Genomic DNA, 17,543 nt, shown 5'->3' with positions numbered 1-17,543 from the left:
GAATTGGGGTTCATTCCATAGGAGTTTTGTTTATTTTTTGCGCAATTGCTTGAAGATCATTGTGTTTATTCGATGTAGCTAACTTTTGTTGTTTTGGTTGGAATATATTGCAAATTCACAAAAAAAAAAAATCTTATCATTTGGTGTATTTGCAGTGGAATATTTTGAATTCTCAATGGAGTTAAGAAATAATCGAATATGTTTAACTAAACTAAAAGTAAAATAAATATATTATTTATAAACTTTGTTTTAAAAATTGAACATTGTATCAAATAAACAAGGAAAGTTTAAAGTTAAATTTATTGAGTGATTTTAATGATAAAAATGAATGCTTACGCATCTTTTGAACTCCAGACTACGAAATCTATAGAGATGAATGACTCTCTCTTTCATTATCGAAATCGTTCGATAAATTCTTTTTATTCATAAAATTTAAACTTAAGATATTATTTTATACATAAAATTCTTTACTACTAAACCTAATTATACCTCATACACAAGAGGCTAAAAATTATTTTTAGTGTATTTATTTTCTTTAAAAAAACCAAAACTACCTTTTTTTTTTTATTTTGCTTATTTATTTGTTGTAGGATAGCCTGCCCTACATATCCTATAATGCAAGGTTTAGATGCTTATTGTTTAGTATTTTAGAGTTGTTGCATGGGAAGTTCTACACATGTTTTTGGGCCAAATGAATGGTAATCAAATATTATATTCAATATTTGAGATTTTGCATGATTTCGAGTACCTAAGATTTTGGTTCCATGAAAAGCGCGTAGAAAAGAACAGTATAAAATTTAACCTAAAGTTGAACTTTGCTTTTGACTCATCAGCTGCTAATTCAAGGGAAGTCATATATCAACACAGCCCTTATCATTTGGTGTATTTACGGTGTAATATTTTGAATTCATAATTGAGTTGAAAAATAATCATATATTGTAAAAAAAATCATGGAAATTAGTAATTTGTTTAAAAACAGCAAAAAAGGAAAAAGAAAGAAGGGAAGCTAAAAGAACATTATAAAAGCTTCCACAAATGGCAAAGGCCACTGTTTTTTCTGTTTGGATAAGGAAAATAAAAAGGAGTAGTTTTATACTCTTACAAAAGAAAAAGAAAAAAAGAAAGGAAGGAAGTCATTGCAAATTTTGTTTCGTTGTTTGCATGTTACTTAATTACTTGCACAAGTGGTTCCTTCGTTTTCTTTCTTCTTCGCAGATAAGAATTAAAGCACCCAGAACCTAACACACAAAAAAACAAAGGAAAATATTCTTTCTTTAAACCATGGGTATTTTCTCTGATCAATATCCATATTTCAACTCTCGGTTTCTCAGCTTCCCTTGTAAAGTTCAAGTCACTGCATTCTGGTTGCTTCTATCAACTACTCAGCAAACCATTTACTGTTGAGGTTTGATATTGGTGTTTTCTTTTTTCTTTTTTTGGTTGTTGTGGCTTGTTTGATTGCTGAGAAAATACATATTTCTGGGTGTTCCTTTGATTATCTGGAGAATCATAAGGAAAAACAGAAAGCTCTATCTTTTGGTTTTTGCCTTTACTATAAAGGGAAATTTCAACTAACTTGAAGTTCTAGTAAGCTCTAGACTTCCATCTTTTACCTTCCAAGTTGCCACTAGCCCCAATGTTTACAAACATACTAAAAGATCGCAATTTCAACTTTCCCTTTCTTTCCCACTATCCTTTCTTGGCAGCCAAACAGCAGGTGATGGGGTATAGCCAGCTAAGCCTGAAGTGTTAAGAGTCTATCTGTTTACTAGTTGGTATTTCTTTAGCTCCTCTCAAATTTCCTAGTGGGGGAGGATATTTGAATTCTTATGACATAATGAATATTCTCTGTACAGCCTTTTAGAATTAAAGTTTTAATTTTTTTACTATTAATAAATTGTTAGATTCCCCACCTTTCTGAATCAGATTATGTCTTTTACTGGCTAACATTATTACTCTTGTTCAATGTGCTTTTAACCTTGTACTGCATCTGAAGCAATGTTCTGTCTTCTGTGACTATATGTATTTGTTTTCAAATGGACAGATTTTGGATCTACAACAAGTAAAACAACAACAAAAGTTTGTCTTTTTTTTGGTAGTGGTTATTGAATTCTAGAGGGCAATGAGGCAATTTTCCTCCATGTTGAATGGATTAGCAAGGTCATTGAGAGGGAAAAACTCCGGGAACGATGACAGACGAGAGGCTGCCGAGGCAATGGCGAAGGACGCGAAGAGAAACGACATGATTTTGAGGTCTTCGGGTTCGGTAAACGTCGATGGTTCGAATAATTTTGCCTCGGTTTTCTCCAAGAGAGGCAGGAAAGGAGTGAATCAGGATTGTGCCATTGTGTGGGAGGTAAAATGAAGTTTTTTTTTACTATGTAGATATGATTGTTTTGCCTTGTGAATATTACATCCTGTTTTCTTTTTGCTTGGGGATAGGAATTTGGATGTCAATCAGACATGTTGTTTTGTGGGATATTTGATGGGCATGGTCCCTGGGGTCATTTTGTAGCTAAAAAAGTTCGAGAATCAATGCCTTCATCCTTGCTCTGCAATTGGCAAGAGACTCTAGCTCAAGCATCGCTCGACCCGGATACTGATTTAGAATCCGATAAAAAGCTTAAGAGGTTTCATACATGGAAGCACTCTTATCTAAAGACTTGTGCCGCCGTTGATCGCAAGCTCGAGCAGCATAGGAAGATCGATTCCTTTTACAGTGGAACCACTGCGTTAACAATTGTCAGACAGGTACTCGGTTTAGTATTACTTGAACACTCGACTGCATTGGAGAACATTTACATGATCTTTGAGAATAAATCCACATTTACATTTGATAGGGTGACCTCATATATGTAGCCAACGTCGGTGATTCTCGGGCTGTTTTGGCTACAACATCAGACGATGGGGACTTGGTTCCCATTCAGCTTACCTTAGATTTCAAGCCGAACTTACCTCGTGAGTTCTTAGCCACTCTCTCTAAAAATGTTGAAAAACCCCGAAAGAGAAGACATTGAGATCCTTATGTTTTCAGTTGATGTTGCTTGCAGAGGAGGCCGAGCGGATAATTCAGTGCAAAGGCCGGGTTTTCTGCCTGCATGACGAGCCAGGGGTGCACAGGGTTTGGCTACCTGATGAGGAGTCACCGGGGCTGGCGATGTCAAGAGCTTTCGGGGACTACTGCATAAAAGATTACGGGCTTATTTCGGTTCCAGAAGTCACACAACGACATATAACCTGCAGAGACCAATTTGTTGTGCTTGCTACAGATGGGGTATGCACGTACACATACATATACAGAAGCTTTGATCGAAATCTACGAAATGGCAGTGCTTTTGATTTGTGAATGAATTTTGCCCTGCAGGTATGGGATGTTGTATCCAATGAGGAAGCGATTCGAATAGTGTCTTCGAGACCGGACAAGGCAAAGGCAGCTAAGCGGCTGGTCGAGTTTGCCGTCCAGGCTTGGAAAAGGAAGAGGAAGGGCATTGCAATAGATGATATTTCAGCCATCTGCCTCTTCTTCCACTCTTCTCCCTTGGAATGAAGTTGCTTTTGTTACAACTTCAACAGAGTTGTTAATGTAAATTGAGCGAAGATTATGGCTCTTACGTATTGTTTTTTTTCTTAGTTAAGCTTGTAAAATTACAATTAGTTGTTGCAACTTAGAAAGGTCATCAAATACCCCCGAGTGTTTAATCCAAACAGTAGTTTAAACAACTTCATTCCAATAATATAATAATTAAACAAGGAAAAGTCGGACAGGTGTATGATGCCATGAATCTGCCCCAGAAGTTTCTGTGACTCAAATATTTGGGGGTACAGTTGATGTTAGAGCAAAAGACGATGGGTATTTATGAAAATTAAACCCTAAACCTCCTCATTTTCATTCCTTTAAATCTTCATTGTCGTAAAGCTGCCATATTCTTTCTTCTTATCTTCACTGTGTGTTAACTTGTTTTGATGAGTTTTGCTTACCCAATTATTATTATTTCCTTAAAAAATCGATGATGGCGCGATGATGATAGATGTTTAATCCCAGCTCATTATGAGACCTTATCAAGGTCTGGGATAGATCAAAACCTATCTGAGCAATTCTCTCTCCTGTTCATGCTTCATATATTTCTCTCTTTTAGAAAATTTCCCTCACAAGTTTATGATTTCCTTCGTCAATCACGGATTTGAAATTTTCATATGCATCTAAACTGGTTTTATTTTGGCAAAGAAAAACAAAAGGAAGAGGAGACTGGTCGCTAAACCCAGATTGATTTGAAGTTTATATCTTGTTGTTGGACAACAGATTTTAGGTTTTATTCTTGTTTTAACAGGATTATTATAACATTTGTTTCAAAGCATCATTGACTAATTGAAAGGCTTGAATCTTGGAGTAGTTTGGATCCGGAGGAAACGTATGGTTCCCAAACTCCAGGGTCATCCAAAAAAAAAAAAAAAAAAAAAAAAACTTTTCTTCAAACACATGGTGTGCAACAGCCGTAGCATGCTGCTCTTTAGGGGTCTTAAAAAAACCGTAACCAATATAACCGTTATATTTAACATGTTAATTAATTGAATTGTTAATATTAAGCCATTTTAATTAACTAAATTATTAAAAATAATAATTAATGTTTAAGCTTATGGTTACAAATTTTAATAAATGTTGGTTAATCGTTAATAAATTAAATTTATAATTATATTTTTAATTTCTTATATTTTTACACAAATAATTTAATATAATTTTTTTATTTTATTTTTTTATTTCTTTAAAAATACATAAATATAATTACACTAGTATAATTATGTTAAGTGATATATTTTTTTATTCACTTATACCAGTTTAAGTGTGTTAAATGTTACATTTTTTGTAATATGAATTATGAAAAAAATTGATAAATAATTGTAATAGGTTAACCTGTAACCGAATCGTTAATAACGATTAATCGCTAACGGTTAACTTTTCTTAATGGTTAGGATAATAGAATGTGTGTTTATTATTATATGAATAAAGGTAATTTTGTAATTACTCGAAATCATTTAAAATAATATTATATATATAATGGTTTATAGAAATCAAGCCGGTTTTACTATAGGCATGGGCTTTAATTAGCCATCAATCAACAATAAGCAGGCCTACTAGTTCCGAAGCCCAAGGCCTGGCGAGATGCTTCATTGAATTGTGCGGCGAGTGGCTTGAACTTGGTGCTTGTAAGAATAGCTGGTGTGAAAATAGCAGCGCCCATCTTGACCAGCAAGCGCAAAATGGCGAAGGACAAAAGGAATGGAAAGCATAACTTGGTCAGGGGAAAAAGCATAAAACCAAGCTCATTTCATAACTCAAACGCCGTTTCCTTTCTTACTAAGCAAACGATCCTTTCATTATTTTCATATAAAATCTCACATCCTCAGTAAAAAAGAAAAGCCCACAAATACCCATACCAGCATCTTTCTCTCCCAAGAAAATGGCCTTTGCCAATTTTCTTTTTACAATTTTCTTACTGTTACCTTCATTCCAAGCTTCACCGGACGTTAACCAGAGCTTAAACAGTCAACCACTGGTATCACAAGCCTGTAGGGGCGTTGATAACAATTATCAATGCCTGTCGAATATTCAAACCGAGCTTCAAAACTCAGGGCCCCAAACCCCATCGTCGGTCTTGCATGCTGCATTGAGGACCACGCTTAACGAAGCAAGACGAGCCATTGACACCATGACGAGGTTCACTGGTTTGTCCGCGAGTTACCGCGAGCAGATGGCCATCGAGGATTGCAAGGAACTCCTCGATTTCTCTGTGTCCGAACTAGCCTGGTCTTTAGCCGAGATGAGAAAGATTCGTGACGGTGGTTCAAGTGCTGAATACGAAGGGAACCTCAAGGCTTGGTTAAGCGCTGCGTTGAGTAACCAAGATACGTGCCTCGAAGGCTTCGAGGGAACTGACCGACACCTCGAGAGCTTCATCCGAGGCAGCGTGAAACAAGTAACGCAACTCATCGGCAATGTTTTGGCATTGTACACTCAGTTGCATAGCTTGCCTTTCCCACCGCCTCGCCATATCACTTCCACCAAGAATGCGAGCTCTGAATTTCCGGAATGGATGACTGACGGCGATCAAGAGCTTCTCCGGACTCATTCGCGTCACATGCATGCGGATGCCGTCGTGTCATTAGATGGGAGTGGACGTTATTCGTCGATTACGGATGCCGTCGACGAAGCTCCAAGTCATACTAACAGGAGGTACGTCATTTATGTGAAGCAGGGTGTTTACAAGGAGAACATTGACATGAAGAAGAAGAAGACCAATATTATGCTTGTAGGAGATGGAATTGGACGAACTATTGTGACTGGGAACCGGAATTTCTTGCAAGGATGGACCACGTTTCGAACTGCAACCGTTGGTTCGTACCATACTAATTATCTTCAATTTAAACATTGAATTAGCAAAATTATACTCAACAATACTAAATGAAGTATTTCTTTTATAAGGCGAGATTCCATTTTTGAATGCACACGCTTCATGTAATATTCCTTGCAGCTGTTTCTGGAAAGGGATTCATAGCAAGAGACATAACGTTTCGAAACACGGCCGGACCGGAGAATCACCAGGCCGTCGCTCTCCGTGTGGATTCCGATCAATCGGCTTTCTTTCGATGCAGCATTGAAGGCTATCAGGACACCCTCTACATCCACTCCCTCCGCCAGTTCTACCGTGAATGCAACATTTACGGCACCATAGACTTCATCTTCGGCAATGGTGCAGCTGTTCTCCAGAACTGCAAGATATTCACTCGAGTGCCTTTACCGCTTCAGAAGGTGACCATCACCGCTCAGGGACGGAAAAACCCGAACCAGAACACGGGGTTTTCGATCCAGAACAGCTATATTCTAGCCACTCAACCGACTTATCTAGGGAGGCCGTGGAAGCCGTACTCGAGGACGGTTTTTCTGAACAGTTACATGAGTGGCCTGGTGCAGCCTAGAGGGTGGCTCGAGTGGTACGGAAACTTTGCCTTGAACACGCTCTGGTACGGCGAGTATATGAACTATGGCCCTGGTTCTTCGCTATCTGGACGGGTTAGATGGCCTGGCTACCACATTATCAGAGATGCTTCCACCGCAGGTTACTTCTCTGTTGGAAGGTTCCTTAACGGCCAGTCGTGGTTGCCGGCAACCGGAATCAAGTTCACCGAAGGACCGACCAATTAATTAAATGATTTTTTATTTATATCTATAGCGTCATATGCTAATTTTTCAGTGATAGTAATGATTGATTATATGTATTTTTATGTGATGTGAAGATCAGATATCTGGCAAGCTTCGTTACTAGTAGTTATTTGATTTTAGGTGTGGACAATGACAATAAGATTTCCACTTTGAGTTATATCAAACAATAAACTTTTAATACAAAATCATGTAATTAGGTTCAGTTTTTTTTTTTTCACCCAAAAATTAATTTCGTTTAACCATTTTTGCTAATTTAATGCCTAAAATCCATCGTCGTTTTGCATGTAGGTCTGAGTTAGGTCCGAGAATATTCGATAAGAATTTTCAATTACATAAACTTAATCATAAAATAATCTTCAACTAATATAATTATAATAAAATTTTGATTTAATTATCGATTAGAATTTGAGTTAATATCTAGCAATCTATTATTTGACATGAGTTCTATTAAAAATTTTGTATTCAAATCTTCAAAAACTTCAATTCATACGTAAACCAAATAATCAATGGTGGTTGCAAAGCACACTCATATTGAGCACGTGTCTATACTGGAATACAAATTATTTTATATTAGTTGTTTATTTTACCATTGATGTCCACTCTGACATTTTATTTATACCCACCACATAAGAAATATTTCAATAATTAATATGTGTGTGTCTACTCTAAAAAATATTTATGGATCCGTAACTGCAAATAGCCATGGAAGTTCACTCATCAAGTCTTAAACATCTTAAATACTTGCATAATATTTGATGAATTACCTTTAAATTGGTTAAGAACTACTCTTATACAATCAAAAACTAATTCTTCTTACAAGTATTTAGTACCACTAACAAAATATACACTAATAAATTCATAATATAATTTGTAGAGGTGAATTTGATTGTTAAGATTACAGAAGCGGCATAGTTAAAATTGGAAGAAAAAAAATTGAATAGTTAACTAACAAGAAACAAATGCACATGAATTAAGACATTATTCACCTAAATATTAAAATAATTAGTTGATAATCAATTCTTTTTCCAAGGGGTCATATTGGAACTAACAATCAATGGGAGGAGCCAAGTTTAATAAATACTAGGACTTGTACACTAAATTTGAAATATTTCATAAAGATTTGCAAGTTTCAAGTTTAAGTAAGGCAAGTCTTATCCAAATACAAATTTGAAAAATACTAACATTTAATATTATATAAATGAGAAACCATGTAAAAGCTAGCTGTGTAATTAAATCCTAGACGGATCAACAATGGTAATATCACTTCCAAATATGCAAAACAAGAAATAAATCATCAGTTGTGATTTTTCTTCTTTATTCAATTAAAACTTGCAAAGCATAAAAAATCAAATTAAAATAAATATATAGTATACTTTATACGTACTGTTAAAAGTCAAATAATTTAGGCACCAAATGGTGCTTTGTCAAAGTCAAAAATTAGGCACCTAATTTTTGTTGAAATTGGGTAATGAGATAATTAATTTTAGTCATTGTAATTTAGGGTATTTATAAGATTAGTCCTTAAGTTTCAACTATAAATACCCTAGCTCATTTAGCTTCAAAATCATCCCAATGCATTCTAGCTTTCTTCCAATACTAGAGAGATTTTAGAGAGTTTCTTGAGAGTTGTTTTCTCCTTTTTTATCTAGAGAGAATTATCATTGTTTTCTCCTTGGTAGATCGAGAGAGGTTGTAATTCCTATTTTCTCATAGTGAAATTCTTCTACCGTTGCCTGTGGTTTTTACCCTAAATTTTTAGGGGTTTTCCACGTAAATTTTGTGTCTCTTTTATCTTCATTTTTATTTTCTCAAATTATCAGTTGCGATTTTGCTCTATCCGATAGCCGTCTTCCGCAACAATTGGTATCCGAGCTATATTAGAGTGTGTAATATCTGCTTATTGTCTTTGTGGTTTCCACCAAAAGGTGGATCCTCCAACATAAGAAAGTAAGAAGTTATTACCCATTCTTTGAAGGTTCCAGAGAACTATTCACGATAGTGAAATAGTGGGAGCTATCCGTAAACGAAGCAATGGCAACGAAATTTGATATTGAAAAGTTCAATGGGAGAAATTTCTCATTGTGGAAATTGAAGATGAAGGCCATCATGAGGAAAGACGGTTGTCTAGCAGCTATCAGCGAAAGGCCAGTAGATTTCACAGACGATAACAAATGGATCGAAATGGACGGAAATGCTATGGAAAACTTTCATCTAGCATTAGCAGATGAAGTATTGTCAAGTATCGAGGAGAAGAAGACAGCTAAGGAGATATGGGATATTCTCACCAAACTGTACGAGGCCACATCGTTGCACAATAAAATTTTCCTTAAGAGAAAATTGTACACTCTCCGTATGCTAGAATCTACTTCAGTGACGGAGCACTTAAATACACTGAACATTTTATTTTCTCAGCTTACATCCTTAAGTTGTAAAATAGGAGAACAAGAACGTGCTGAACTTCTACTTTAAAGTCTACCGGATTCATATGATCAACTCATCATCAACTTGACAAACAGTAATGTCACCAGTCTAGTCTTCGATGACGTTGCAGCTGCTGTTCTACAAGAAGAAAATCGGCGCAAGAACAAGGAAGACAGACAAGTAAATCTGCAACAAGCAGAAGCATTGACAACGATGACAACGATGAGAGGGAGATCAACAGAACGTGGCCAAAGCAGCAGTCACAAACATGGTAGATCGAAGTCGAAAAGCAAGAAGAATTTAAAGTGTTACAACTGTGGAAAGAAGGGTCACTTGAAGAAGGATTATTGGAGTCTAAATAAAAACTCCAATCCACAAGGCAATACCGCAAACACTTCAGATGATGGAGATGCTCTATGCTGTGAAGCGTCAACCACCGTGGAAGGAAGAAAACGATTTCCAGATATATGGCTCATTGATTCGGGAGCAACATATCACATGACCTCAAGAAGAGAATGGTTACATCATTATGAACCTGTCTCAGGAGGATCTGTGTATAGTTGCAATGATCATGCCTTAGAGATCGTTGGCGTGGGAACTATCAAATTGAAGATGTATGATAGAACAATTAAAGTTGTTCGAGATGTGCGGCACGTGAAAGGTCTGAAGAAAAATTTATTATCCTACGGATTGTTGGATAATAATGCTAGCAAGATTGAAACACAGAAAGGAATCATGAAGGTGTTCCGTGGAGCGCTTGTGGTGCTGAAAGGTGAAAAGATAGCTGCAAACTTGTACGTGCTGAAGGGAGAGACATTGCTAGAAGCAGAAGCCTCTGTTGCCTCATGAAGTTCAGATTCTGCAATGCTATGGCATAAGAAACTTGGACACATGTCAGAACAAGGAATGAAAGTCCTTGTGGAGCAAAAGCTACTTCCAGGCTTAACAAATGTATCACTTGCTTTATGTGAGCATTGCATAACAAGTAAGCAGCACCGGTTGGAATTCAACACATCAAATTCTAGAGGCAAAAGTGTTCTAGAAATAGTTCACTCTGACGTATGGAAAGCACCAGTTACATCCCTAGGTGGAGCAAAATATTTTGTCTCATTTATTGATGACTACTCCAGGAGATGTTGGGTGTACCCTATTAAGAAGAAGTCCGATGTGTTTTCAACTTTCAAAAACTTCAAAGCGCGGGTGGAACTTGATTTTGGAAATAAAATCAAGTGTTTCAGAACAGATAATGGAGGAGAATACACAAGTGAAGAATTTGATGACTTTTGCAAGAAAGAAGGCATCAAAAGACAGTTCACAGTGGCGAACACTCCTCAATAAAATGGAGTGGCAGAGCGGATGAACAGAACCTTGTTAGAAATAACAAGAGCAATGTTGAGGGATGCAGGCCTAGAAAAATCATTCTGGGCAGCAGCAGTCAATACCGCCTGTTATTTGGTGAATCGAGCTCCATCAACTGCAATAGAGCTGAAGATACCAATGGAGATGTGGACTGGAAAACCATCTGATTATTCAAACCTCCATATATTTGGAAGTATAGTGTACGTGATGTACAACTCCCAAGAAATTTCAAAGTTGGATCCAAAATCCAGGAAATGCAAATTCTTGGGGTATGCTGATGGAGTAAAGGGGTATCGCTTGTGGGATCCCACTGCCCGCAAAGTGATCATTAGTAGAGATGTTATCTTTGTAGAAGATAAACTACAAAGAAAAGAAGACGATGATAGCGCTGAAAAGTCAGAGACTACTCAGATACATGTGGAAAAAGAGTTTGAAGAAGGAGATTCTTTTGAAGCAGAACCATCACATGATGAACAAGAACCAGAGAGTTCTGAAGCTCCAACAACTCGTCAATCAGATCGTGTGAGAAGACGTCCCAATTGGCACTCAGATTATGTTATAGAAGGTAATATTGCATACTGCCTTTTAACAAAGGACGGTGAGCCATCAACATACCAGGAGGCAATAAACAGCTCAGATGCTTCACTGTGGATGATGGCGATGCAAGAAGAAATCGAAGCCCTTCATAAAAATAATACATGGGACATTGTGCCACTACCACAACAAAGGAAGCCAATTGGTAACAAATGGGTCTTCAAAATCAAGCGAAATGGTGACGATCAAGTTGAGAGGTATCGTGCAAGACTGGTGGTCAAAGGATATGCTAAAAAAGAAGGTATTGATTTCAATGAAATATTTTCTCCTGTGGTTCGACTAACAACAGTTCGAGTAGTTTTGGCAATGTGTGCTACATTGAACTTACATCTAGAGCAACTAGATGTTAAAACAACTTTTCTTCATGGAAATCTTGAAGAAGAGATTTATATGCTCCAACCTGAAGGTTTTGAAGAAGACGAAAAGAAGAACTTGGTTTGCAGGTTGAACAAATCTCTGTACGGTCTAAAGCAGGCGCCGAGGTGTTGGTATAAGAGATTTGATTCCTTCATTATGTGCCTTGGATACAACAGACTTAATGCTGACCCTTGTGCTTATTTCAAGAGGTCTGGTGATAACGATTTTGTTATATTTCTGTTGTATGTGGATGACATGTTGATTGCAGGACCCAACAAAGATCATATTGAAGAATTGAAGGCACAACTGGCTAGGGAATTTGAAATGAAGGACTTGGGATCAGCAAACAAGATTCTAGGGATGCAAATTCACCGAGACAGAAGTAATAGGAAGATTTGGCTTTCACAAAAGAATTACTTGAAGAAAATCTTGTCACGATTTAGCATGCAAGATTGTAAGCCAATTTCTACCCCTCTTCCTATTGACTTCAAATTATCCTCCAGTATGAGTCCTAGCAGTGAAGAAGAGAGGATGGAGATGTCTCGAGTACCGTATGCATCAGCAGTTGGAGGTTTAATGTTCGCTATGATATGCACAAGACCAGACATTGCACAAGCAGTGGGAGTGGTTAGTCGATACATGGCGAATCTAGGCAAAGAGCATTGGAATACAGTAAAGAGGATCCTGAGATACATCAAAGGGACCTCAAATGTTGCATTATGTTATGGAGGATCAAACTTACTAATCAATGAGTATGTAGATTATGACTATGCAGGGGATTTGGATAAAAGCAAATCTACTACAGGATATGTGTTCAAAGTTGCTGGTGGAGCTGTAAGCTGGGTTTCAAAATTACAGTCAATTGTGGCTACATCCACAACAGAGGCAGAATATGTAGCAGCTACACAAGCCAGTAAAGAAGCAATTTGGTTGAAGATGTTATTGGAGAAGCTTGGGCACAATCAAGAGTATGTCTCTCTGTTTTGTGACAGTCAAAGTGCCTTGCATCTAGCAAGGAATCCAACATTTCATTCAAGGACAAAACACATACGAGTTCAGTACCATTTCATTCGTGAAAAGGTGGAAGAATGAACAGTAGATATGCAGAAGATCCATACCAAAGACAACATAGCAGATTTCATGACGAAGGCGATCAACGCTGATAAATTTACTTGGTGTCGATCCTCATGTGGCCTATCAGAAACGTAAGCAACATGAAGGTACAAGGTAGAAAGAATGGTGTGAAGATATGATTATTCCAATCAAAATATTCAAGTGGGAGATTGTTAAAAGTCAAATAATTTAGGCACCAAATTAGGCACCAAATGGTGCTTTGTCAAAGTCAAAAATTAGGCACCTAATTTTTGTTGAAATTGGGTAATGGGATAATTAATTTTAGTCATTGTAATTTAGGGTATTTATAAGATTATTCCTTAAGTTTCAACTATAAATACCCTAGCTCATTTAGCTTCAAAATCATCCCAAAACATTCTAGCTTTCTTCCAATACTAGAGAGATTTTAGAGAGTTTCTTGAGAGTTGTTTTCTCCTTTTTTATCTAGAGAGAATTATCATTGTTTTCTCCTTGGTAGATCGAGAGAGGTTGTAATTCCTATTTTCTCATAGTGAAATTCTTCTACCGTTGCCCGTGGTTTTTACCCTAAATTTTTAGGGATTTTCCACGTAAATTTTGTGTCTCTTTTATCTTCATTTTTATTTTCTCAAATTATCAGTTGCGATTTTGCTCTATCCGATAGCCGTCTTCCGCAACACGTACTACACATATTTATATATAAGAGTATTAGTTATTATTTTATATAAGGTATTGAAGATTATAAACTAATATTTATTTAAAATGTTTTAAATTTATTGAACATTTTATAGATATAATATCCAAATTATCTATAGAGAATAAAAATATCTTTTTACTACTTAATAGATTCTATAAATAAATAAGTTAAATTATTTAACTTAAATATAAATTATATAACTTAAGAAATGGTTTTTACTGTACATGAGTTTTCTCTTTTCTATAATATTCTATTGGGAAAATAGACGTATCTGAACCATTGTATTAAAGTTAATTAAGCAAGTATTATCTCATGCCTTGATTAAATTAATAAATTACATTTAAATGTATTTCTTTATGACACATAATAAAAGAAAAAAAAAACTAAATCCATGATATTATTTCAAATTACACGCCAAATTTGAAATTAAAAAAAAAGATGAAATTTCATTATTTTTTTACCTTCATATGGGAATGAAAGTTGTTAAATCTAATATTTATCATTATTAGAATGAAAACCCAGGGAAACCCTTAAATTTTATAACATAATCAAATATTTAAAGCTTAAGAGACAAATCAAGCCCGGAATTATCATCCTCCTCCTCCTCACTTTTTGGTATATGGAGATTGCTTGTCATCGATATTTTTGCTTTTCCAACGCTCGAAGCTGCAGCCATGGACATAGATGTAGCTGTCGAAACGCTGCTCTTCTGAGCCTGGAAACTATCCATCACGATGCCGCCATGGCCAAAATGATAACCGAGTGAGCTCCATTGATAACTCGGAACTGTTGCAGGCCTTTGAATCCATGCAGAAGAAGAAGAAGAAGAAGAAGAAGAAGAATCCATCCGTATCCCAAGAGACCTATTAAAAGATCCACACAAAAAGCCTTGAGACAGGCTCGAATACGAGTAATAAGGATATTGGCCATGACACAAAGGTCCCAAAACCCCTAAGTCGGTCTCTTTACGTCGCTTGGCGATCGCCCGTTCCTGTTTATGCGCGTTCTGATGCCCCCCCAACGCCTGAGACGTCGAGAACTCCTTGTTGCAGAAACCGCAGGTGAACGCCCTAGCTTTCGACGACTGCTGCTTCAACGACGAAGAAAGTTTGAGTTCAACCGATTCGTCCTCAGAGAACTTGTCATTCAGTGAAAGACGAAACCCTGATTTCGGATCGTTGGACGAGTGTTCGTGAGACCGTTGGACGTTAACAAACACTTCCTCTTCCTGTTTGGAGGCGGCGTCGGCCGTCGTGGTGTTTTCGCCTTTGCCGGAGTTGTTTTGAGTTTCATCCTCTGATGTGGCTGAGATGCTTGAAGCATCTGAAGAACTTGGTAGTTTGACACATAAGGTCTCCATGGAAAGATATTGAAAAAGATGAAAGATGTTTGTTCTATTTATTGATGGATTTGATTTACAAAGTGCATCTTTGTAATTTATGATGGAATATTGATAGAAGCAAATGCATCAAAGGGATATGAGACTAAAAGCTTTGTTTATATTTTTTAATCCAAAAAAAAATTGTTTACCATAAGAATTATGGCCAACTAATTAATTGATAAGTCAAAGATTAGAAGATATGGTAACAGTAAGTAATTAATTTGCTTTATTTAGTTACCAAAAATAAGAAATCGGTGCATTCTATATCATTTTAACTCCCAAATCCAGACATTAATAATAACGATCAAGTCAAAATACAGAAAATACAAGGAAGGTTGTGTAATATTTTATGTAAAGTCATAGAAACTATATATTTTATGTAATATTACTATACATACGTGAGAGTTCATGTAATAAAGTTCATCTAGTCTGGTAAGCAAAAAATAAATGTTCAAATTTAACAGATCTTTATTCCTTCTGATATTTAATCCTCCGTAAATGAAAACACAAATGTATAATCTTTAACGTAGAGGTGATTCATTCATACCACAATTGTTTAGATAGGCTTGGGTTATAATTGAGGCCTTTCATTAGTCTATGTAAGCCCAATAATAACCTGCAACGCTTACTTTGATATAACAGTTTTTAATAATTAAATATCTATAATAATTTGGTAAATGGGGCCATTATTAGGCTCAACAGGTCAACTCAAACATTATTTTGAGAAATACAATGCACGTCAAACTCGCCACACTTAATTGACGAGTTTGCTCATATATTATTTTTTAAACGGGTTCAAGTCAAACTCGTCACACTCAATTGACGAGTTTGCTCATATATTATTTTTTAAATGGGTTCAGGTATATGGCTCCCGTAGGACCTAATTGTTTGACGTTTTCTCAAAATATCACATATACCCTATAATATTTATTGTCACGTACCCTTAGATTATTTTTTTCGATCTAACACCATTTGCAGTAAGGCTTCCCCCTGTAGTACGCTTTACACTGATATGGTGTCACGTGGGGTAAGGCGCGCCCCTTGCAGTGCGTTTTACGTTGATCTGGTGCCACGTGGGGTATAAAGCGGCCCTGGGGCGCGCCTTACAACACGTAGGACCGCACTTTTCAATTATCACATGCTCAATTATTAGACATGCATAATGCAAGACGCGATGCAGAGACCGCGCCTTACATTATTTACCCCGAGCTCTCGGCTTTAAAGCATCAACTCTCAGCTATAAATAGCCCTCTCCCCGTAAACTCTCTCACAATTCCCTCTCAACCGAGAAATTAATACAACAATCCTTTCATTCAGTAAATAACACCTGACAGTCCTCTTATATTTAATTCAGAAGTTCATTCGATCTTTCGTTATAAAGTAACTTTGTTATAATATTTTTTTATTATACTTATTGTTTATTATGATTATTTGAAAAAATATTATAGTAATTGTTTTCAATTAATTTCTGTGCTAGTTCAAGGGGAAAGCGGGAGCATACGTCGAAATATTTTTGCGGTGCATGTAATAATATAAAATTATATTATTTAAATTATTCACGTTTATGTGTAAAAAATTTATTGTGTTATATTTTCGTTCATATATTATTTATTTAATCAGGTTTGTTTCAGTTGTTTTTTACAGATATAATATTGTCGCACTTTTAAACTCTAATAATTGCGCGACTTTCAGCTATTGTTTATTATGATGGAGAAATTCGAGAAGATGAAACCGTCATTGTTTTCGTATCAAATGAGCGTGTTAAAATATCATTCAAGAGAAACATAACTCTTGAGAAGCTGATAACGAAGATTTCGAGGAAGGTTCATATTGGAAGTAGTAGAAGAATGTCGTCGTTGCAATATAGATTTCCAACATCATTATTGTTATTAACTTATACAACGTTCAAACTATCGAACAATGATGATGTTGAAATGATGGCTGATTCTCAAAGTAATTATTTAGACGGCGATATTGAGATGTATGCAAAGTTTGTTTAAATGCGTGCTGATTGGGGTCAGTTATTAAGCTCTCACTATGGGTTGGCTAAACAAGTTGATAAAGTTGACAACCCGACTACAGTAATGTGTAATGATTTTAACGCCATAATGGGAAAACCGCATCATGTTGTTGTCACATCAACTTCAATGAGAGACATTCATCTGTAACTCCTTACGATACGTACCGAGGTGGGTCCACGAACAATCCATATGACAACATCGCGTCCAGTTCAAGGGAAAGGCATTCATCTGCAAATTTCTTTGACCTTAATATGGAGATGCCATCGACAAAACAATCTGTGCAATTTCCATTTGACACGATGGCTTCAAGCTCCAAGGGGAGGCATTTGACTGCGAGCTTTTTCGATCTCAATGTCGATATGCCTTCTAGTTCAAGGGAAAGGCGTGCAAGTAGTAGGTTCTTCG

General features: G+C 36.3%; 3 protein-coding genes and 1 non-coding gene across 7 annotated transcripts; 3 read left to right on the top strand and 1 right to left on the bottom strand.

Moving 5' to 3' along the window:
* Positions 1 to 1,237: 1,237 nt before the first annotated feature.
* On the top strand, positions 1,238 to 3,630 carry LOC120154231 (probable protein phosphatase 2C 73). 4 transcript variants are annotated; one of them, XM_039166048.1, is made up of 6 exons: positions 1,238 to 1,285; positions 2,100 to 2,356; positions 2,443 to 2,751; positions 2,841 to 2,958; positions 3,051 to 3,274; positions 3,365 to 3,630. In XM_039166048.1, exons 2-6 carry the CDS (start codon positions 2,123 to 2,125, stop codon positions 3,545 to 3,547), a joined length of 1,068 nt encoding a protein of 355 aa, XP_039021979.1. In that variant the 5' UTR covers positions 1,238 to 1,285; positions 2,100 to 2,122; the 3' UTR covers positions 3,548 to 3,630. The 4 variants fall into 4 exon arrangements, with proteins under 4 accessions (XP_039021979.1, XP_039021978.1, XP_039021980.1 ...); XM_039166047.1 differs by lacking the exon at positions 1,238 to 1,285 and adding an exon at positions 1,295 to 1,405 and having other exon boundaries at positions 2,045 to 2,356; XM_039166049.1 differs by lacking the exon at positions 1,238 to 1,285 and adding an exon at positions 1,320 to 1,405.
* Positions 3,631 to 4,008: 378 nt separating this feature from the next.
* On the top strand, positions 4,009 to 4,098 carry LOC120154240. The gene has a single exon (XR_005518866.1). It is a non-coding gene; the product is annotated as a small nucleolar RNA snoR69Y (small nucleolar RNA).
* Positions 4,099 to 5,438: 1,340 nt separating this feature from the next.
* LOC120154230 (putative pectinesterase/pectinesterase inhibitor 22) lies at positions 5,439 to 7,247 on the top strand. The gene is made up of 2 exons (XM_039166045.1): positions 5,439 to 6,390; positions 6,528 to 7,247. Exons 1-2 carry the CDS (start codon positions 5,457 to 5,459, stop codon positions 7,196 to 7,198), a joined length of 1,605 nt encoding a protein of 534 aa, XP_039021976.1. The 5' UTR covers positions 5,439 to 5,456; the 3' UTR covers positions 7,199 to 7,247.
* A 7,045-nt stretch (positions 7,248 to 14,292) lies between these two features.
* Positions 14,293 to 15,096, bottom strand: LOC120153762 (zinc finger protein 1-like). Its single transcript, XM_039165648.1, has one exon. It carries the CDS (start codon positions 15,094 to 15,096, stop codon positions 14,293 to 14,295), a length of 804 nt encoding a protein of 267 aa, XP_039021579.1.
* Between the last annotated feature and the right edge of the window lie 2,447 nt (positions 15,097 to 17,543).

The sequence above is a fragment of the Hibiscus syriacus genome, unplaced genomic scaffold (assembly GCF_006381635.1).
Source record: "Hibiscus syriacus cultivar Baekdansim isolate YM2019G1 unplaced genomic scaffold, ASM638163v2 tig00111105_pilon, whole genome shotgun sequence".
Classification (NCBI taxonomy): Eukaryota; Viridiplantae; Streptophyta; class Magnoliopsida; order Malvales; family Malvaceae; genus Hibiscus; species Hibiscus syriacus.
This window is presented reverse-complemented; position numbering and strand designations above follow the sequence as displayed.

Excerpts from the sequence above, each read along its gene's own strand:
- LOC120154231 (XM_039166048.1), top strand. The coding sequence starts at position 2,123 with ATGAGGCAATTTTCCTCCATGTTGAATGGATTAGCAAGGTCATTGAGA. Across the intron at positions 2,959-3,050 it reads TTTCAAGCCGAACTTACCTC|AGGAGGCCGAGCGGATAATT; the intron begins GTGAGTTCTTAG and ends TGTTGCTTGCAG. Across the intron at positions 3,275-3,364 it reads TTGTGCTTGCTACAGATGGG|GTATGGGATGTTGTATCCAA; the intron begins GTATGCACGTAC and ends TTTGCCCTGCAG.
- LOC120154230 (XM_039166045.1), top strand. The coding sequence starts at position 5,457 with ATGGCCTTTGCCAATTTTCTTTTTACAATTTTCTTACTGTTACCTTCA. Across the intron at positions 6,391-6,527 it reads GTTTCGAACTGCAACCGTTG|CTGTTTCTGGAAAGGGATTC; the intron begins GTTCGTACCATA and ends TATTCCTTGCAG.
- LOC120153762 (XM_039165648.1), bottom strand. The coding sequence starts at position 15,096 with ATGGAGACCTTATGTGTCAAACTACCAAGTTCTTCAGATGCTTCAAGC.